General features: G+C 34.1%; 1 protein-coding gene across 1 annotated transcript; it reads left to right on the top strand.

The window, feature by feature from the left end:
• Positions 1-713: 713 nt before the first annotated feature.
• LOC142539449 (protein VASCULAR ASSOCIATED DEATH 1, chloroplastic) lies at positions 714-23,163 on the top strand. Its single transcript, XM_075644923.1, has 18 exons — positions 714-1,011; positions 1,466-1,525; positions 2,646-2,696; positions 2,930-2,995; positions 6,998-7,093; positions 7,176-7,277; positions 11,034-11,134; positions 15,437-15,621; positions 16,219-16,259; positions 16,364-16,451; positions 16,565-16,651; positions 16,803-16,857; positions 18,142-18,208; positions 18,801-18,900; positions 21,735-21,796; positions 21,887-21,929; positions 22,075-22,352; positions 22,711-23,163. The coding sequence occupies exons 1-18, from the start codon at positions 814-816 to the stop codon at positions 22,951-22,953; spliced, it is 1,923 nt and encodes a 640-aa protein (XP_075501038.1). The 5' UTR covers positions 714-813; the 3' UTR covers positions 22,954-23,163.
• The last annotated feature ends 571 nt before the right edge of the window (positions 23,164-23,734 follow it).

Below are 23,734 nucleotides of genomic sequence, written 5' to 3'. Positions count from 1 at the left end.
ATCATATCACATTATTATAATGAAGTGTCATAAGTTATTTTGTTTAAAAATCTTATAAGCTTTTATACTTGTCGTATCCCTTACCGGGAGTGTGGGATGTCGTCTTAACATCCTCCCAGGATTTATAACAAGTTTTTGAAAAATTTATTTTTATTATTTCTAATAATAACATTATATTATATATTAAATATATATACATAATAAATAAATAACAGTGAAATAAATATTATTACTTTTGTTACCTTTTTCTTCTGTTTGGAGCTTGGAAAAGTATGGATGACTTTTAGAGTTTCGTGCTGATAACGTGTTGTGAAAAGTAAAAATTTATGATAAAAAGTAAAAATCTCAAACTCTCAAAATTTACCAAACTACACACTTTATAATATTTTTCTCTCTACTCAATTGTGAATTTCTTCACAAATGGTGAGCCTATTTATAGAATTTCTTTACAAATAATCCAAAAATAAAATACATCATTACCTACATCATCACACGCAAATTTCTAATTTTTACAACTCTTATTTTCAACATTCAAACATTCAACTATTACTTTTTAAACATTCAAATATATTATTTTCAACAACAATAACAATAATATTATGAGACAACTTCCGGCATGAAAGGAAAACAGTAACGGGCCGAACAGTTTGGGCTGAAACGGACCAAACTCTTTAAATGGGCTTGGATAAATAAGGCCATTCGATGTCTTCGTAAACGGCGTCAAGCGGAAGATGGACGATGCAAAGACTTCTTTTTCAAACCCACATAGACTTCGTTAACAGGCGATCGAGCTAACCGACAGTCAGTGCTGGTATGGCGGCAGTAGCGTCGGAGAACATGACGGATCTCACTCTCGCCGCTTCTCATCCGACCGCCCAATCCATGGATAATCATAGTGCCTCATCGAATTTTTCCGAGGCCGCCGAAGCACCGTCACGCGAACCTTCAGCTGAATCACCAGAACAGTCGTTCAATTCCGCACCAAGTCCTTCGAAACAGCTGGATTCGAAGGTCTCTTTTGTGCTTTTAAGCGTAATCGCGATGCTACAACTTGCACATTTCTGATATTGTTGTTGTTACTGTATTGTGATGTTGGGTGGGGGAGGTTGGTCGGCATGCCGATCGTCGTGAAGAGAGGAATGGAGATTTCTGATGGGCCAGTGTTATTGGGGAAGAAATCTCGAACGTTCTTGTTGAATATTTTAAAGTTTTCTTTCACTGTGATCGTCCAATCCGACTTTAGTCGAAATATATTTATTAAATGATGCGAAGTTTTAGTGGGTTCAACTGTTTTTGTTGACTAGAAAGAATATATCCAATAGGGGAAGATACTTCCTTCCTCCCCTCTATGCGTTTTTATTCTCCTTCACGCGAGAACAACCTTTACACAACATCAAAATAATGGTGCTCCTGGATCTTTCTTTTAATGCATTGGCTGATGGTAAGTGCCATGATTTTCTTTCAGAGTCAATTTGTTTCGAAGGTTGAAGAATACAGGCAGCTGTTTCGTCTTCCACCTGATGAAGTGAGTAGGTTTTTTTCATTTAAATTTTTCTTTTCTTCTTTTTTCCCAGATTTGCTTGATTTATCATTGCTTTTCATCATGTTTTTTTAGTTTTAGTACTTGTGCACTATGAACTGCAGAACATTTAATCTATTATGTGATCTTAATATTAGAGGTAGAGTTGTTATTTATCTCACCGTATCTTTTTAAATGTTTGAAAATTTTTGTTGTAGTTTAAGTTCTAGTAATAATAGATAGAAGAAGCTCAAGAACAAACTTATTTGTTTGAATAAGCTTCTGTTATTGTCTCTAGAAGGAACTGCAACTTGTATTCATCATATCTGTGTTTGTGTATAAGAAGTGCAAAGCATTATCGACACTAAAGTTCAAATAACATTTGAATTTTGTACTCTTATCTTCATAATTTTCTTTCATCTGCCATTCACTTCAGTGCCTTGGATGGAGATCATGGATACATCAAAGTGTGGTAACACCTGCCATTCCATTTAGTTCATCTATTGAGGATCAATGTGCATACCAAATTATTTTGCTAGTTTTGCGTAGAGGATACAGTTTTGATAGATCATCTCTAAAAATCAGTTAGTTATGGAGACTTAAAGTTCACGAGCAAAATTATTTTATCTTGGAATGCTTTTCATGCAATTGCTTGAGAAATTGGTTGTGAAAACATTCAATAAAATGAGAAAGTTGAGATATCAAAGATAGAATTGGAGTCTGATGTAACTTGAGTTTGAGGAAACCAATAATATTCATTTCTTAAAGTGTCTTCTTTCGACGAAACTGGACAAGAAGTCTGTCTATCGACTTCTTTTTGTTTTTTTTTAAACTTTGGGTCTATTCCTTTTTATTTAGCATTTATGCTGTCATCATTCTTCGCAACCAGATTTCAGAGCATGCGAACTCTTTTATTTGTTCATGACTGGAGAGCATAATGGAGAGGAGACGAGATCCTTGTTGCAAACCCTAACTGATTTTGCATTAGGTCTTGTATTGTGATGATATGAGAATAATGGATGGAACTCTTATATATGTTTTAAGACACCATATTTTCTGAATTTTGTTGCTATCTTTTATTCAATCAGCACACGTGATTTAATTTTGTTTACCTGGAGTTCTATAGGATCTCATTCAAGATTTCAACTGTGCACTACAAGAGAATTTTCTTCTTCAGGTAATTAATTATTTTTGAATAATTAAGCTACTTTGCTCATTTTCATTATCTTAAAAAAATGATTCATATTTCTCTCCGCAGGTATATTAATTTTTTTATAACGTGAATTTCCATGATTTACTCAGATGTTGTGTTGGGCCTACTATTTTTGCTTGATTATCTTATAAGTTTTTTTAAGCAAGCGATTTTATTTAAGGCCATTTAATCATAAATTGTATGATTTGTTCTTGCAGGGCCATATGTACCTATTTGCACATTATATCTGCTTTTACTCCAACCTATTTGGATTTGAGACAAAGGTTGGTTGTTAAATTTATAAGCTCCTGCACCTTTTCAAATTATATCAGTACGGCAGTATCTCTCTTCCTAAATATATATTGTGCGACTAAAATGATTCACATATTTTTAATGTTACTGATTTTACAAAGATATAATATCCTAAATGGGTAGCTTATTGTTATTCTATTGAATTTGGAGTTCAAGTGTTCAACCATGTGTTAAAAAGCTAAAATGCTTAAGCATGCATATCAAAATTGATGTAATCATGGACTACTTCTCAAAGGATCTATAGTCCTACCTACCAAAAAAATGTTGCAGAAAGCCAGAAATTCTAAAAGGCGATAAGATTCTGAAATCGAGCAGCAGGACAGAGTCTTATTACTCCAAACACATTCTTCTAAATTCTAAAGTCCACCACAGTAACCAGGATAACAAAACACATCCCTGAAAGCTAGATCTTGGTTTAACTTACATAATTTTCTGGGTTCAATTTGTAATGCCCTAAATTTGAGGAAATGAATTTTCAGGTTCAACTTGTAATGTCCTAAACTTAAGGGCTAACTTGTAACAATTTCGAATATTTTGGAGACGAAGCGTGACAAATAAAAAATTTGGGGGTTTATTGCAAATTTCTTTTGCTACCCACAGTTAAACTTTGAAGCGAGAATTGAATGGACCACTAAATTAATGCGAGAAGTATGGAAATCAAAACCTTGAAGTGTAAGGTAGCTAGGATTTGGGACTTTTAAGAATCTAGTTGTACACATTTTAGGATCCAAGATTCAAGTGATCTGAATTAAACAAGATCGCTTTTTTTACAACTCAAAAATATAAATCAAGAAGTTCAAGAACTTATAAAATACTCTAAAAATGGCCATGTTTGGAAGCATTTTTCAGAACTGCCCAATTCTGGCAAAATAAAGTCAAATCCACATTAATTCTCTAATAAAATGTCTGAGAAATATATTATCTTTCAATTTATATCTTTCAGAATATTTTTTATTTTTAATTGAACTTTCTATCAATCCCCAAAACACTCATTTATGATTGATTATATTTTATCTCCTTATATCACCTTTATAATTTTAAAATATTTCACATTAAAATGACCAGAAATATATATGATGCGGCATGAGTAACACATCTAATATTTTTATGACATGACATCTGCAGTAAATGATGCCTTCTTAAAAAAATAAATCCAATCATACATCACATTTTCCCTTACGATTTCACTTAATACACTTTCTCAAAGCACTAAAACACTGCCAAACATTTGATGGAAGGAAGAATATAAGAATGTAATTACTTGCTCACAACTTTATAAGTTGCTACTTTATTGGATCTCTTTCAATTGGATTTGGAATTTTCAGCAATTTTATTAAATTTCATGTTTTTTTCCTACCTTGTAGAAGAACAAAAGTAAAACGGTGGATGAAACAAATACTCAAGAAAAGCAAATGCAAAGAAACACGAAAAGGACAATGAAACAACTGACACATGAAACATGAAAAAAAAAGTAAGAAGACAAACAAGAACAAAATGACAATGTCGGTGTGGTGTTCAACCTCAAAGTAGATAGCTGATAAATGATTCGAATATTAGATGATACTAACCACAAAAAAATGACGATGAGACCTCTCATGATACCCAAATATCCTAAAATGTTAAAATACGAATACAAATACTATGGAGCAGATGGTGATGAACAGTCATTTTGTTGCCTGGGAACATGTGTGCAAACCTAAAGAAAAAGGCGGATTGGGTATTGGGAATATTGTCTTGAGAAAAAGGCTATGTTGTGGAAATGGTGGTGGAGGTTTTATGTGGAAAATGGGACGTTGTGAAAGAAGGTCACAGTGAGTAAATACGGGTTACAAGAGAATGGGTGGGATGCGGGTTTAGCAAGAAATGTGACATTCAGATGCCCGTGGAAGTTTATTTCCAGATCTTACTTGACTTTTCAACAATTGGTGACGATGAAAGTTAGAGGAGGTAACAAGGTCTTTTAAAGATCTTTACCCGTCTTTATTTCAACTTTCCGCATTTCATAATATGCCTATATCATATTTTGTTCACTTTGACAATTCGTCGTCTTCCCAATCATGGGATATGCATTTTCGAAGGGTTGTGAGAGATGAAGAGCTATTAGAGTTGATTGAGTTATTAGGTGTGTTAGATATGATTAGGTTGATTGAAGGGGGAGATGATAGCCGAGTGTTGAGTGAGATTCTTCTGGTCTTTTCTCAGTCAAATCTTTCTTTGAGTCATTTTTTCCTGAAAGCAGCTTTCCTGTTTTATGTTATGTGGAAGGTTCGGGTTCCAACAAAGATCCGGGTATTCTCGTCGACACCAATTCGAGGTAAGTTGCCGACCTTGGAGATGATGCAAAAGAAGTGACCCTCAATTGCTATGTTCCCCAATTGGTGTGTGTTGTGTAGGAATGATATGGAAACACAAGATCATATGCTCATTCATTGTGCATTCATGAGCGGCTTGTGAGCTAAAAATTGGACTTGGTTTGGGTGGTACCGAAGTTAACGAATGATTTATTCGCTATGGATCTAAGACAAGCTAATCGGCAAGAGGGGAATAATTTTTTGGCAAGTGGTGGTTCGCGACATAAGTTGGTCAGTGTGACTAGAGAGAAATCGAAGAATTTTTGAGAATACGGAAGACAACAATGACGAGTGCTGTGATAAAATCAAGACGTGGAATTTAAGAATGCTTCGATCTTAGATGTATTGAGAGATTGGGCTTATGTGTATCATTGACAGAGCATCGATCTTATGTAGTTTTTGTTGACAGTAGATCACTAGTCCACTTATTGTAATTAACATCTATTAAATTATTAATAAAATATCGTTTCTTATAAATAAAAAAAATTATGTACAAAATAACACGGATTTCTCTCTTTCTAATTGGGAAAAATAAAATAAAACAATGATTGAACTCAATGTGTATAATTAATAATAGTAAGTACCGTTGTATGCATGATGATGAACTTGAGAATTCATGGAGGCTTACAGTTACAGTTCTGGTTTTTCAATTTTTTACTTGTACAAGTTGGAGTCGAACCACAAATCATCGATTTCGTTTATGATTTCGAACTGAAACAAAACAAATTATTCCGATTGGGAGACAATTTCTGTTCATAGTTCAAATCAAAATGTGGTTGTGTCTAATGCCTATATATGGCACAACTTAAGACAAACATAACAGTTTGAATGTATGGTCTAGACTAACATATAAAATCATGTTTAAAGCTAATAACCTGCCCAATTGAGACTTATTTGAATATCGTGGCCATAGCTCTCATGATAAGACTTCTAGTCATGTTTGACGGATCAATTTTTAACTTACAAGCGTAATCTTTTTAGTTTTGGCTTTTATTGAACTCCTCAATATCTAGTTCTATGACGGCCTTGATGTTGTTTAATTGGTAAGATCAAAGCTCCAAAGAGATCCTCCATAAAATTGTTTATCGGTTAGGATCATGATTCATGATTACATCACATGGATAAATCTCTTATACATTCCACATATAATAATAATGCATTCCACAAAGATGAGAGTGCTATATAATCACGCTCCACTGATTCTCGGGATAAAGCAGCGGGAAGTTGCATGCAATATATTGTTTTTCCTCCATTGTTGAGGCTGGAATATCCATTGTTTAAGACTTTAAGTGCTTAATACTTAAAGAAATATTGCATCTTTTCGTAACAAGATAAATAAAATATCAATATCTTTGTTTCTAAGAAGCTTCCTTCTCTGGCTTCTGTGCTTTCTCCATGTCCATTACCTTCATGCTGAACACGAGCTGGTGGGAGACTATTATTTATTATGGTTTAGATGGGAGTCATGATTTTCTGGAATTTGAGGTTTCTTATATCTTATATATGTATTTTTTATTATGACTCTATAATGTCTTTAATGCAGTTTTAACAAGGTTTTGTGCACTCCCAGTATTTTGCAGACCGCCTTTTCAACTAATTGAATATCGTGGATTTATATTTCAGAAGATCATTCCATTTCTTGAAATCACATCTGTACGAAGAGCAAATGCAGTAGCTGTGTTTCCGACTGCCATAGAAATCATAGCTGGAGGAAAGAAGGTAGAAACCTGCTTTTGATGTTCTTTTGGTGTTCTTCAGTTAATTTTTTAGTCACTCTCGTAAGTGTCGGTTTTTTCTGCAGTACTTCTTCACTTCCTTTTTGTCCCGTGATGAAGCTTTTAGGCTCATTAATGATGGTTGGCTGTTGCCCAGGAATGGGTCCAAGGAAATTACGGATCCACAGGTATCTAAATGGATCTAGTTTCATGTTCAGAATCAAGGTCTACTTGGTCTACGATTGAGCTTGATTTGCTAAAATTGCTAATGTTAAGGGCTTCATTTATTGCTTCTGTATTCTCAATTGAGCATTGTGGTTCCTTTTATGCCGAATATCTATGGTTTCTGTGCTGAGCAGTGTGTTTTAACTAGATGTACTGCTATCACATTTAATAATTTAATTATTCATATTATTTCAAAAATTTGAGACATATCTCAAGGACAAGGATAGATAACAAATTGCCATGCGCTTCTCACAACCCATCACAGTTTTGTGTAATGGAGGTATGTATCTATGTTTTGAGAAAATGGTAGAGGTATCTGGTTGTCAGTTGATCTTATTCTAGTTTTCCATTTCTCATTCTCATTAAAGAGACAACTCATGCACAGCCCTTGCGAAAGGAATGTCTAGGCACAAGTCGCTTATAAGGTGCAATATGTGCTCTTGAAGAAACATAAGCCCAATTACTGGCCTAGATGCTCGCTTAAGTTTTAAGAGATACCTATGGCCAGCCAAATTAATAATTCCCAACACACACAAGCTCATGACTCTTTAAGGGTTTAGTTAACCTGCAAGCATGCAGATTTTGGTTTAGTTAACCCGCAAGCATGCAGATTTTGTTTCTAATTCTGTTTTTCAGTTTCACGGCAATTCAAATTCTTTCTTCTGTACTTCGCGGCACTTCAATTCCAGCGCCGGCAATTATTTGTCTCGTTTTTTTACTGCACTTTAATTCCAGCCTTAGATTTCTCCTCTTCAAATCTCTCTTTTATTTTAAATAATCCATCAAGTTCCTAAATTTTGCTCCTTAATTAATATCCCTAGTCTTGCAGTTTGGTTAAGATTCTGCAAACACTAAAACCGGCTTAAGCAGGAAAATATCATGTCTGCATTTATTTTTTGCAGTTTATATTATTATCTAATAGTTTATGAAATATTTTTTTGTTGTTGCTTTGTATCATTAAAGTATATTTCACTTCATGTACTCACATTCTAAAATTATGCCTAGCGCATACTTTGATGAAGCGCATGCCTTGCCTTGCAAGGCTTCGTGCAACCCAGATGCCTTAGCGTGCCTTGTGCCTTTGATAACAGTAGGGTCTGTTCTCCTTCTCTTTGCTGCTGGCAAACAATCTTCATATTCCGAGTCGCGCTCTTCCTTTTCAAACTGATATTATGGTGCTGATATAGACTGAAATTCCATTATGGTCTAATTATAACTGGTAATAAATGAAACACAGAGTCGTAGAGGAAGAATATGATTTGTATCTTGTTTTGGAGGAGAGGCTTTCACATTCCTAATCCAGTAAGGGGATCTTTATGTATGCTCTGCAGCATCCATGTGACACATGCCTGGGATGGGTGGCTTTCCATTTGATTCAATTAACTCACCCAGGATGAAAGTAACTCTCCCTCCGAAAATGCCAAGTCGAGATTCGCATCACCTCAGAACTCTCATATAGGTCTGTGTATATTATTAGGCATTTGAAGGAATTTAATATAATTGATCCTAGGAAAAAAATTGGAAAGACAATATAGTCAAATTTAATACGTTCAATAACATTTTAATTGATAAGAAATGATGGATAGGAGGTTTTAATATAAAATTGTTGGGCTACTGGCACCAACCACCCTTGTCAAAAGTTTTGAAGACATAGAACCTCATAAAAAAATATTAATGGACTAATACATCCTTCATTTTCTAAAATTACACACATTTCCCCCATATGTTCTAAAAACTCATGTGCATGTTTTATGCATGATTTTTAACAACACGAGGTCTAAAATGCTATTAATTTTACATATATTGTTTTTGCTTTTTGATTTTTTTACAGGGGGTGTCGATGCAATTAGTCCTAAAATTATTAATAGATCAATTTTTTATTTTGATCAATATGCGTTCTATTAATTTAGTCAAACTTAACACGCTTAATAATATTTTTAGTTTTATAATTCCAACATCAAATATTATTCGATGAGAGATGATGGATAGAAGGTTTTACTACTTGGAATCACAAAATTCTGTAAATTCCAAGAGATTGAATAAGACTTGAGTTTTAGGGGAGATTCTAACGTAAATACTCAATTATTATTATTTTGGTCATGACAAATTATTTGATCTTGTGGGTATTAGAATTGCATAACCTCATGAGATTCTAATGAGTGTTTCTTATTGACATCCACTTTTTCTTTTCGTTTGTGATCCTCCAAGTGATTCTGTTTCTTATTCTGACAAGTGCTGGTTGTTTCCTTTTGCTTGATTATCAATTGGAGTACTATTTAGTGGATTTTATGTTGAATAAATCTGAACAAAGAGCGGAGAAAAAATGTACAGAAAACAATCTCTCTTGGACAAATATGTAAAGCCTAGATGCATCAATTTATAACCAAGATTTCCTTTTCGTGCAACAGGTCAAAACAGCATGAGGATATTTCCTCATATAATATTGCTATTATCCGAATGAAATAAATATGTTGATTGTCTAATTACCTAAAATCAAGGATCTACTTTCTAACAACATTATTAACATTTTATCGGATGATTAATTTGGAGAACTAAAATGGATTGGAAGCCTTGTTATGGGAACGGTGAACAAGAATTTGTGTATGCGATGGTATAGTTGTTTATAAAACTGGCAATTATTTTACATGTTATGAAAGACGTATAAAAGAGAATTTTAATGAATATTTTGGAAAATAGTTTATTATCGATGACATAATTTTTTATATTTAAAATTTAGATTATTTACAACGGTCTTTGGAAATGTGTATTGGAAATTCTTGTAAATGTAATCTTAGCATCTGAGATTTTAAATAGAGCTATGATATTTTGCTCGGCTTTGGCTAGGGCATCTAGCTTCATCCGAACGATGTAAATTTTTTCTGTTCTTTTTCCAATATACCCTTATTTAATTTTGGGTCTTGTAATTAACTAACTATTGGAAAGTAAATTAACCATTGATATAAATATTCATTAAATGAATTAAGGATAAACTTGGAAAGTTTGTATAATTGACAGTTCCAATTAATATCTTAATCTATGTGGAGAAAGAAATAGACCTATAATTGAGACGGAGGTGGTATTTTCAACAGAAGAAGAAATGATTTTTTTACAAATTCTGTGGCTTTTTAAGTTGGAACTTCTGCACAATTATTTAGACAATACTTCGATGCTCATGCTTTTAGAGGCAAGATCCTCTTTGACGCATGCCATTTTCTTTCTTCTTCGATACTAGTTGCAAGGTGAGTTAGGGAACTTTTCTTTGAGGCGAGCTTCCTTGTAGAATTTGGTCGAGGACATTTAATCTGCGTACAAGTTAATTGCATGTGAAACATGTGGGTTCAAAATTTTATTCCTCAATTTGACCTCCTGATGTTCAAGATTCACTTCCTGTTGGTAATCTTATTCTGCTTTTCTATCAGGGTCCTCTGTCTAAATGTTGAAATATAAGGGCTCAATTGACTGTGTGTCGGTTCATTTAATTTGATTTCAGTTTGTATCTTCCAATAAGTTTACTCAACTGAATCTCTAAAATTAACCATTTATTACCTGATTCTGTTATTGGAGTTGCTTGACACGTAGATTTTCAATAGCTAAGAGGTTTTCTGTAACTTGTGTAAATATGTCAGTAAATACCCAATTGTAATTTTAAGTTTATCTGCCATTGTTGCAATTTTAAGTGTTCTCTATATCTTTTTTAACAATTTCTCTCTTTCATTCAGGAGCTTAAGTCTGATACAGGAAGCCAGGAGAATGGAAGTTCAATGGTTGAAAAATCAATTTTGTCCGGGAAATCTGTGGATGACTCGGATGTTACTGAAAGGTATTTGACTTTGCTACCAACCCTGTACTCTTTGGGCTAGTATGTTGTTTTAGACCTAGTAATAAACCACCTTTCGGTAGACTGTCTATATGTAATGGCAATGTAACGGCTTGCGAGAGACCCTCATGATAACATGTTTGTAGTAATTTTGTTTTATGATGATCACCTCCAAACTAATTTAAATTCTATTCACATATATTGATTGCATTAATTGGTTGAGTGGAGTGAGGCTTCTCCATCTTCATCCCGAAACTCCGAGTAGAAATGCATAGGATCGCTCTCAAGTTTACACTTAATTGATAATTGGCTGAATGATTTTCATATTTCTCTAGGGGATATTCATATGAAGTATATAGAGCCTATTTTAGGAAGCTCGACTGTGCAATAATTCAGAGAACCAACATCTTGATTTCAATACATCAAATTCTGGCTAACAACGCAACCACATTAAATTTTCTACTTTTCACAATCACCAGATTACCCAATTTTCCAATGTAAACGTTCTATCGTATTGAGATTTAGCAAACTGAAGGATAGAGGGGGGCCTTGATGCTGGTAATATTTGTGTGAGAATAAGCCACTTCTGGGGAAATGGTGGTTTAGATTTTCTTCTGAGAGAGAATTGGTATGAAAGAAGGTTAGTGAGCAAATGATAATGACTGGGATGCGGGCTTAGCAAGGAATTTTACATTCAAAAGCCCATGGAAGTTTATCTCTTGAATCTACCTTGTTTTCCATCAGTCAATGAGGGCAGTTGTAAAAATGGGTAACATAATCAGGTTTTGGGAGGATAGGTGGTGGGGAAATTATTCTATTAAGGGTCTTTTTCCATCGTTATTTCAGATTCATCGGTTCATAACAAGTTTATTTCTCATTTCCTTCGGTCGGATAATTCTCCTCTTCTTTCTTTATTTCTTGGGATTTGCATTTTCGGCGGGACTTGAGGGATGAGGAATTGAACGAGTTGAGCTTTTTGTTAGGAGCCTTAGATAGGGTCAAGTTGGTTGACGGGGTTGCAAATACCAGTAATTGGGCTGGGGATCCTTCAAGGACTTTTTCATTCAAGTCTTTATACGAGTATTTCTTTCCGGTCATAAGTTTTCCTTTCTCTCTTTTCACGTAATTTGGAAATAGCTGATCCCATCAAGTTTTCCCATGGATTGCGGTGTTGGGAAAGCTATCAATTTGTGAGATGATGCAAAAATGATGGCCTACTCGTTCTCTTTTCCCGAGTTGGTGCGTGTTGTGTCGGCAAGGGGTGGAGAACCAAGACCAAATTTTCATTCATCATGCGTTGGTTCAGAGCATTGCAGGAGTTGGGTCTGGTCTGGATAACTCCAAGGTTAATGAAAAAGTTATTTGCGACAGATCTTTAGCACGAGCTGCGCAAGAGGGATAGAATTTTTTAGAAGGTGGTAGGTAGTTCATTGTATTTCTTGGTCATTTTGGTTGGAGAGGAATAACAGGGTTTTTGACTATATAGAAGAATTGTTTGAAGAGTGTTGTGATAAGATTAAGATTCGGGTATCTAACAGGATAAAGAAACACAAGGAGTTTAAGACATTCTCGGTTTCAGATTTATTAAGGGATTGGATTTTTATTTGTTGTTAATGTGATCTGAACTTTTGTTGTTTAGTGTGTGAACCTTTTGTCCGCTTTTTGTGATTAATAGTTTTTGTTTTTATTAGATAATATAACATCGTTTTCTATATATATAAAAAAAGATTTGGTAAAAAAATAGAATATGTCTTTGACTGTGTCGGATAGTGTACTGTGAAAACTTATGGAGTATACACATTGTGCAACATGTTGAACACAGTTGCCGCCGATTTATGCATTTTGGGCATTCGTGCATTATTGGTGGAAACCTAGTTACTTGGCGTTGTAAAATACACAATATGTTTCAAGTCTAACTAGAAGCAGGGCATAGAGTTATGGCTCATGTATAATGTGAAATTGATATGGTTGATGACTTATTGTCTGAAATGAGTCTAGAATGTTCAATTTGTTAATGCACTGTGCCAATCATATGGCTATCAACATTGATATTAGTCCTGTATTCCACAAGAGAACCAAGGTTTAGTGGTGGATTGCCATTTTCTTCATTATGATGATATAGTGAATAAGATAATTACCACGCTGTTTAGCTCTTTCTTCAGGATAGACCCTTGATATCTTTAGGGACAAGTCCTGAATGATTTGATGATTCAATGACCTTTTTTCTTCTCAACAAGTGTGTTTTTAATACGTCCCATGTGAGGTGATCAACTACTCGTGGGCTATCAGAAGTAGCAATGAATGCTCTGGTACTTGAAAAGTTATCATTTATGACTTGAACGAATAGAGAAGATTGGAAGTGGTGGAGCTTTACAAACTCTTTTTGAGAAATCTAAACCATTCTTTGAGTATGAGTAACTTATAGGTCTTCCACCGGTGTTTTAACAAATAACTAAGCCCAATAGGGTTTTTCAAATTTAATCCAATATTCTGTGAACACATTTTCGTTATGACCAGAAGGAATACTAGGATCCATTATTTATAAAAACACCCCATCCATGATCTCCCGTCGAGTCTTTTCCTTTGTGTCCAGTAATGATGATTAATTAGATGATAGCTCAGGAGATTTCATGAACTTAGTACCATTCTGCATACAAAGGACCTGTCATAGTGCAAGAGACATAGTTGGGATGATGTTCCCTTTAAAATCTGTCCTTGGGTCTAATTTAAAATTTTAGGATCCCGCTCTGATAAGAATCTGGAGAACAGGACTTTCATGGTATTCTTTAATAACTATCTGGCTGATTCAAAACCAAATGGCTGATAGGTATCCAACTTGCACAAAATTCCATTGAGTGATGCAAGTGGTCAGGCACATAACTTTCAGCCTGCTGTAACATGAAAAACATGCTTGCAATTCAAATATTCGAGACATTCTTATAGATATCTTTTAGAGTATTCCAAATCTTTCTGGTGACTGGCAAGAAAACAAGTCATGCGCTCACCTTATCAATCATGTTGTACAGTAACCAAGCCATAATGCAGAAATCAGTGGCAACACAATCTTCATATGCAGCATCTTTAAAATCAGAAGGATTGGAGACGAGATGTTTCAATTTTTGTTGAACTCCAGCAAATAACTTTTAAGAGTGTGGGCTGCCCTCAAGTGATAGTTTATTCCATTCAGTTATACAGTTATCGGCAATATAAGGAAGTTGCCAATATTTATTTCCATTGTCATGTATTTACCATGAACAAATGACATTGTAATAGCTACACAAATGAACACTCAGCAGAAGAGAGATGATTAACTTGATTCCATGATAAACAAATATAATAAAGTAGAGAACCAGAAAGAAACATCAGAGAAGGAAAGGGAAACCTACTGTCCATAGGATGAACTATCCATATTTTACTCTTCCCTTGAATTGTGCTTGGTGCTACTGTTAACATGAATGGTGTGTAATATTTTTTTTCCCTTGGTGAATGTTTGCGGAAGAACGAGAGAGAAAACCTAGATTAGGTCAAGCGCTTTGATAGCATGTTTAGAAGAAAAGATCAAGAATGGATTTATTGAAGCGGTTTTAAGAGGCTTACAAAGAATTTACCCTGAAAGCATTTTTATGAGTTCTAGAACTGGTTTTTGAAAAAAAAATTCTTAGAAAACGAAGTGGCAGAGAATAGAAAACCTTAACATCAGAATGGATTATATCAGGTATCATCACATTCAGCCGACTAATTCTGCATAAAGCAAAACCAGTGGATATGTTTCTTGATTGAAAAGTTGTCCCAATGTAAGGAAGTTAAACATCAAAATAGAAATCTTAGGTATCACTTTCAGTAGAACAATTATACATAAAGCAAGACAAATGGACATGTCTCTTGATTGTAATTGTCCCAATATAAGCTCGCAATGGAGAATGCTAGATAAAAATAGGTATTATTATTATTATTGTCGAATTAGTTCTAACAATACTTGATGTGGACTACTTGGATTTGAGTTACTTCATTTTAGCTATATTCATAACACAAAGCATGTATATGACATAGTAGTGTGCATGCACTTGGAAAATCCATCTTCATACTTCAGTGAAGTGGCATGGTTTAAACATACTTTGAGATTAATGACATTTCACAAAAAAATACAATATATCATATCTTATAATTGGTGAGACAACTTGCTACCTTGTGCAATTATTTGCATAATCTCACGAAGGCAAGACCGTCTTAGTGTTGCTTGTCAATAGTTGCTTCTTGTTCGTGGCTAGTTTGGCAGTCTGATTCGTAACTTTGCTTCATGGACAGGGATAAGGAGAGTACCACCTTGGAGGATTCCAAGATTTCCAGTGTTAGTGAACCTGAGGTCATCTTGGAATCTTCAGGAGTGCAAGTTGGGAAAAAAGAGGATGTCCAAACTGCTCAAAATATAGAGTGTTCATCGTCTGAAACATCTTCTGCTTGGCAGCCAGAGGATGCTGATGCACCCCAAGGTTTGCCCAGTTCATATGGAAATTAATTACTATTTGACTTAAACTTAAATATTCCCTTTTACTATTTAAAATCGCGCATATCTGCCGATGATTAAACACGTTGATCTATAATAGAGTTTAATCTTGTATATAAAATGTGTCATTTTATCATCCTAGTTTGCATATATTTTAGATTGAAATCTTCCTGTATCTCTTGAACAAACTTCTATTGAACTGAGCTACTATTTCTGGAGGACAGTCAACTGATGTCAATTTTTTTAGTGTACTTGTGTTGCATTTGATGTTTTATTTGAAGAAAAAAAAAGTTATATTTGTCGGATAGTCACTCAAATAGATGTAGGTGCCACAAACTGGTATTATTTAACTTCATGAATAAGTTATGTTATGGTGGTTTTCGAACCATATTATATCTAATTTTTGTTGTAAAGCCCCCATTACTTTATATTTTAGGACAGAGCTTATCTGTGATCTCCAAATGTGCCTATTCGACCGCATTTATTAATTTTCAGCCATTCACTGTTTCCCATGACTTTTTTCCAATTTTCTGTTTATTTCGTTACTGTTTCAACTATATCTTGAACTGGGGATTCATTGCAGTTCCTGAATGCTTTACCAAAGTCGCGGGATCAAAGTTTCCGGTATTTTAATTTTCCTTCGACATTGTTAATCTATTTATTATGATTTATTTTGATGTTGATGTGGTATGAGCTAGTAATTTTTAACCAGCGATATTTTGTTACAGATTCCTGTAGAGGAGTTTTTTCAGCTCTTTTTGTCAGATAATGGGGCTAGTTTCCAGGAGTCGTTTCATAAGAAATGCGGTGATAAAGGTTAATGGGTGCAGTCATCTGAAAATATTTATTCAAATATTCTTTTTATTTCGTGTATATGTTGGGTGGCATAAATTGCACAAACTTGTAAGTTTTGCCATTTTTCCTTTCAGATTTCAAGTGTTCTTCATGGCAGCGTCATGATAAATTTGGGCACATGTCTGAGGTGTCTTTTCAACACCCAATTAAACTTTATCTTGGTATGTTGTTTTTTCAAGTCAAGTTATATCAGAAATGTGCTTTTCAACTTCAATGATACCGAAGGTTCTTTTATCTGGACATACTGAAAGGTAGAAAGATAACAAGTGCAGTGGTATGCCATAGCTTATTCTCTCTTTTCATCATTGCCAGGTGCAAGATGTGGTACCTGTAAGCAGATTCAAAAGTATAGAGTTTATAGGAACAAGTAAGTGACCGTTAGTATATGAATATGTAAAAAGTGATTTTGCATTGTAATTATTATATCACTTCAGTTGCAAACCATTTGAAACATTCAAAACCTACTAGCATTTATAAAATTTTTGACAAACTTCTCAAATTGATGGAAGTGGCTTGTCACTGATAATTCATCCTCTTACCTCATCTAAATCATATTGATTCCTGCCAAGAAAACATAAACCTGTCTATCTCCTCTTGTTTCTTAGCATGATTCAGTTCTTGCAATAACATCATCATCTGATTATAATTTTGTGGTGATATCTCGGGTTCCTTGTTTGGTAAAAAATTTGAGAGGAATTCTCAAGATATGAACATGCATCACTGTTGCATCCCACGCGTCTTTAGCTATATAAATGGTTTCCCAATGGTAGGCTCCATGGAGTTAATCACGTATAGACAAGAAGTTGATAGTTTTGCTGTTTTTTTTTAATTTCACTGATAAGGTAGCCAAGCCTTCCTTTGCCGTAGAAAATCAGCCTCGCTGATTGAGCCTATTCCAAATAATTTTTTGCATTCAACCTGTTAATAGTGACCTGAAGATTAATTCAGTTATCTTGAGTGTTGAATGAAACAGTCGGGTTAAGACTAGTCCACATTGAAGCCTTCTCTGCCCCACTATCATTTGTTTAACACCTGTTGTTGCAGTCTTTACCTTGACTGAGTGCTGATCACAAGCCTAGGGCTCTGATACCACGTAGATTTTAGGAAAGAAATGGAGAAAAGTTTACTATTTCTTATTTATGCATGGGTAAGAGTGCATACAAATAAATATGATCAAGAGAGCAATTTTAGGGCTAACTTTAGGACCATAAAATCATAATAAATTTGAAAAAAATTCGAATTCTTTGATTTATGGTTTCCTAATTTATTCAAATAACAATCCCTTAACTAACATCCAGATTTATTATAAATGCTACTTACAACATTTCTAATCTAATCCTTACTTCTTCTGTGAGTGACTCTTGATACATGATAGACTGAAGTCCGAACTAGATAATATTCATGATCTGCAATTTCTGAACAGATGGGCTTCTTTTAAGTTGTCCCATGGCTAAAATCAATTTTGTTTGGCTCCTAACTTGCACGTGAATTGTGAGTTGATGACTCCTATATGCATGCAGACTGCTAAATTATTATTTTCTGATGTACCTTAATCATTCTCATTGTACGATCTTCCTTATTTTATTGCTTTCTGGTGGTTGTATGATATTGATTGGCCTTACAATTTTCCTTATATACCTAATCATGCCAGTCATTTGATTTTCGAAACTTCTCAAGTGATCAGTGATGTGCCATATGGGGACTACTTCACTGTGGAGGTATGGATTTGTCTTGATGTTATTTAGAATAGTTGGATGAATTTGTTTTGTTGGGGACACCTGTTTTATGTTCCTAAAATATCAACTTCTTCTTGACCCTCTACCTAGTTTATTTGAAAAATATATAAAACAGAGAGATGTCCACATCACAAGATGGCCCATTTCCAGAACTAAGCTGAGACAAACTATTATGTGTACCTGGTCGAATAATTTCTTTTTTCAATTTGATCCAAAGTTGCATCAATCATAAATTGTCACGCCTCCTTTTTTGCTTTCCTTTGTCGGTCTATTTCTCAACAAAATCTTGTTCCTTCTTCCTGGCAATTGAGAAGAGTCAATTAATCTCTAGTATCAACCTGGGTACTGATAATAAAAATCACTTCTAAGTTTCACATCCTTTCTCTTGTGCATCAAAACATGCTTCACCACTCCCTTTTCATCCTTAAATATTATCCGCACAAATATGAAATATCTATGATGGAGCTCTCATGTTGCTTGTGAGAACTATTCACTTGATCTTTCCTTTAACCTATTGGCATTAATATGTCAATGATGCCTTTTATATAGTCCTCTTCTGATCCTCCTTTGACAGGGGCGTTGGGATGTGGAGAAAGATGGTGATGATTCACAGCCTGGCTGCTTGTTGAGGATCTACATCAATGTCTCTTTTTCCAAGAAAACCATGTGGAGAGGTTTGTCTTTGCGATTTTCTTATCCTTTACAGGAAACCAATGTTATTTTGTGCGAAACTAATTGCAAGACTTTATTTATCTTGCAATAAGTTGGGTCTGAAACCGTGTCTTCACAGAGCGAAACTTTTTATTTGGATTCAAAGTTTGACTGGGAATAGTTGTTTCTCTTCTGATTTTGTAAAAGGAAAATTTGTAAAATAGACCTAAAAACATACACTAGGCCTATAAATTAAACTGCTCCTTTTGCAAACTGTATTCAATTTGCCAAATGTTTTTCAGGCAATCATGTCATATGAATTGTGATTGCAATCATGTCATATGAATTGATTCCATACAATCATGGCTGCTGAGCAAGAAACGATTTTGGTGCTGTGCTACTTGACATAACTGTAACAAAATGAAACTTTAATTTTTGTAGAATACCTTTAAAATTAAAACCAACAGAGACCTGGATAATATTTTTAAAATGTATGCTGGATCCTGAACGAGAGTTTTTGGGTGCAAGGTATTGAATTAAATTAAAATTTCATTTTTTCTTTCATAGCGAGAACTGGATAAGTGCCTGCACCATGACTTTGTAGCATATAGGTGAACATCAAGTAAGCTACCCGGGATCTTGATGACAGCTACCATCAAAAGGGACAGCAAACCATGAACATGACTTCATAGGGTACTCCCACCTGCATCAATAACGGCCCTGCCAGCTGGTAGGCTCAAGCAACCCTAGGGTTGGGCCTTCTATAATTACAATAGCAATGACAAGAATGATTAAAATAACAATAATAACAAATAACAATAATAACAAATAACAATAATAACAACAAATAGGTACAATATCTATGTTAAGCAGAATCAGAACAATAGTTATAGCTGTAATTCTAGCTATAGTAGTTACAAAAATTATGGTAATAATAATAAATATTAAAATTAGTTTCCTTTCAAATAATTTAATAATTAGAGAGTAAGTATTAAGTTTCAGTGTTAATAATAATTGTAATAATAATGATGACGATAAATTATTTTTTTTATATAATAATAGTACTGATTACAATAATGAGATAATAATAATTGTTATCATCATCATCATAATAAATTATATAATAACAACAATAAATATTATATTGTAGTTTCAAAGCTTATAAGGTGGTTATGTTAATATCAATAATATTAGTAATGGTCAATATTTAATTATTTTGTAAGAGTGGTAATTTTTAGTAGCAATAATAATAGTAATATCGTTAAATAAATTAGTAGGGGCAATATCAGTGATAATAATTCTAACAATTCATTATTATTGTTGTTGTTCTATTATTATTTGTTATTAGAAATAATAATGATATAATAATAATTATGATGGTATTAATATTAACAGCATTATCATAAGTTACCACGATAATGTTAATAACGATAAGAATAATTAAAGTTTTAATTTTTCATAATGTTTTGATATTTGCCCCCAAATACCTCAATTTAGAGAATGTAGAATTTAGTGAAGGAAAACAATTTAAGGGAATGAAAGAAGTTGAGGAAGAATAGTTAGAAGATATAGAAATGAAAATTGGAATGGAGAGTTCAGGATAAACGAAGGATAAGTGGTTAATTTGATGAAAAAATTGGGAGTGAGGGGTAGGGGTATTTATAGGCGAAATTGGGAGCTGGATCGCCATAATTATTGCTGCCCCAGACCCCAGTAAAATCGATCCTTTCAGTTTGTGAACTGGTTCATATGCTATATATTTAAAAAGGACTGTTAAAATCCTCCAGTTCAACCAGCGAATTCTGACAAATATTGTTGTAAAATAATGAGAATCCACCAGATGAACCAGCAGAATGTTATAGTTTGTTGATTGGCCAGGATTGTTATATTCTGAACAAGGAACCTGGAGTGCGACCACTGCAGATATTTGATCCCATTCAGCTTGTGCCTGGTGACCAGATTTCCTTCCATACCTCATCTCCTTGTAATCATTTAATGGGCGTTGGTGGCAGCGGTTTTGGTAGGGTGATGAGGAGGCAGTTCTAGGAACATAATTTGGTAATAAACGTAGGATTCTGAGGTGTTTTGATAACTTATGAAAAAAAAATGAAATAAAAAATTATGTTCCACTGCTGTACCATGTGGACAAGCAAAATAATACAGGGAAGCAAAACTGTACCTACACCAATTTAGGAACACACAATTCTATGACGTAGAATGCAGTAAACTAGGACAAAGGAATAGTAATCGGATCTGAAAATAAGGAATTAATGAATTGAATCAAATTATGAAAATTGGTCCTAAAAATGAGGGAACCAATTTTGAGTAGATTCACGCTTACGTCACCACGTAGTCTAACTTCTTTTAAATTGATTTGAACTCCTTTCAATTTACCCATCACACAGAGACAGGTGCAGAGACAGGTGATGTAGGTCCTTTGTTGGTAAAGTTTCTTATGATGATGGTGGCCTACAGCCAGGCTTACTGCGCAGCCTTCTACTATGACTGATGGGTTCTATATGTTGGAACATGAGACTTGATCATACATATTAAAGATAGAAAAGGAACAAAAGTCTGGAAACTATAGGATGAAGCAGTGACTACTCTTTGGCATCCACGTCTTTGCTGTGTTGTATTTCTTTTTAAATAAATATAAGTTTCTTTTATAAATAAATATATGCTTGTTTCTTCTTAGGCTGTGTAGTTACATTTAAAGTTTATACCCTGGTATCTTATAATGTTTGTTATGGCAGGTCTTTTCATACATTGTGTTTACTTGGTGTTTTGTGCTATCAGGAAGCTTTTTGAAAGTTTTCATTGATACTTGTTTTGAAATACTATTAAATTTTATTTTCAGGGAAAATAGTGCAGTCCACAGAAGAAGAATGTAGAGAAGCTTATGCAATCTGGATAGACCTTGTATCCTAGCTTTTTATGTTTGACTCTTAAATTTTCTTTTTTCTGGAGCTTTGATGGTTTACCTGAAAATTGTATGGACCGATTTTTCAGGCACATGAAGTTTTGAAGAAGAAGAAACTTGAGAAGGAAAAAGGTAATTTTTTTATTTGAAGTGCCAAAACATCATGCAACCAATTAATGGAGTTCATGGAGCTCATTTTACATTGTTTTTTGGGTGTCGGGCATCTGGAGATTTTTGTTCCACTGCCTATATTGTTACGTATATTAATATATTGTAGAAGGGCGTGCGGCCAACCAAGCTCAATTGGAAAAGGGATCAAACTCCGAGATACCCTTGGATTTGAAGCAGAGTGATTCAAAAGTATCTTCAATCTTGCAAGATTTCAAGGGTGTGAATCAAGGAGTCACTAATCCCCCACAAAGAAACTCAATTGATGCATCAGTTGGTTATTTTTTGAGGGATACTTTAACCAAATTCTTCCCGTCTTTAAGACATCAATACTCGCCTTCTCTGCTTCTAGTCATCACCATAGGCATGATTCTCCTTCTAATGCAGGTAAAACTGGCGATCTTGTGTTGTCATGTTTTTGTTGTTGATATAGCTTGTTTCTTCGAAAATTATATCAACTATACAACTATATCTGGGAAAGGCTCAATGAACATGGCGTTCATGTTATTGTATATAGTTTGGAAAATTTGAACTGAATTATTAGTTCGATTGCAACTTTAATACAAGCACTCAGATTTTAAATCTGTGCATTGTAAATATGCCTTGGAGAAACATTATTGCTTATAATTTGAAGAGGACTTGTGCTCATTTTTAAGCAATTATATATGCTCTAGCGTCATCGACTTCGACAATATTCTCAAGTTACACGTCGTTTCATTTAACCTTTTCCTTCCCACTGCTGCAGATTAGCATTGTTATTTTACTAAGTCGACCTCAGCAAATCCAAGTGATTGGTCAAGGAGACCACCACACGAGCAGCATGATAGGAATGACTGCAAACAAAGCAGATACTCTCACCTCACTGAAGAAGCAAATTAAATATCTCAGGGAAGAGATGCATTTCATTGAAACTATGCTCGAGAAAATGCAGCATGAGCATGCACAACTGAAAGGGAAATTGAAGGAACTCGAGCTATGGAGAAACTGAGTTTTTGCGGGCCATAAAGTACTCTGCAAGTGTTTCCGTTTCTTCCTGTTGAAATACTATAACGGTGTTGTATATCGAAAGACCGACCCGGTGTCGTGGTTATAATGCAGAGAGAGTTACAATGTAATATTTCAAAGTACAGTGTATACACAACACTCTAAACATTTGCTGATTGTGAATGGAAATGGTGCATGGTCACTCAAAGAACTAGTTTTTATGTACATTTTATCATAAATAGTGAGTAGCATTATAAATGTTTTTTTTAATCCCAAAATGAATATATCTGTATTTTAACAATTTAATTGCCCCTTCAACAATATTTGATGGAACTCAACCAAAAATAGCATTTGTTTTCTAATGGGTTTCGCATCACTTGTGCTATAATCGATAAAATAAAACAAATTAATTGATAATGTTAAATGATCTGTATTGTTTCTTAAATGATACTTGAAATAGGCTTGAGCGAGCCTTCACACCTAGTTAGACCACAAGATGTATATGTTTCTATTAGAATAATACATATCACGGTTAAAGTGGTCATGAAGAAACGATGATTCCTCAATAAAAAAAAAAAAAAAAAATGCCAGCATTATAGCATGGCTTAAAAATTTACACCTTAATTATATTTTATCTATCCTATTTGCTCATGAAATTTAATCATAGATGCAAACAGAATGTAGGTTTTAAATTATTTTAAATTTGAGTTATAAATTAAAATTTGATATGTTATATTTTTTATAATGAAATGAGTTTTATTAATATTAATAAATGTAAAAAAGTA

This window comes from Primulina tabacum, chromosome 3 (assembly GCF_025594145.1).
Source record: "Primulina tabacum isolate GXHZ01 chromosome 3, ASM2559414v2, whole genome shotgun sequence".
Lineage (NCBI taxonomy): Eukaryota > Viridiplantae > Streptophyta > Magnoliopsida > Lamiales > Gesneriaceae > Primulina > Primulina tabacum.
This window is presented reverse-complemented; position numbering and strand designations above follow the sequence as displayed.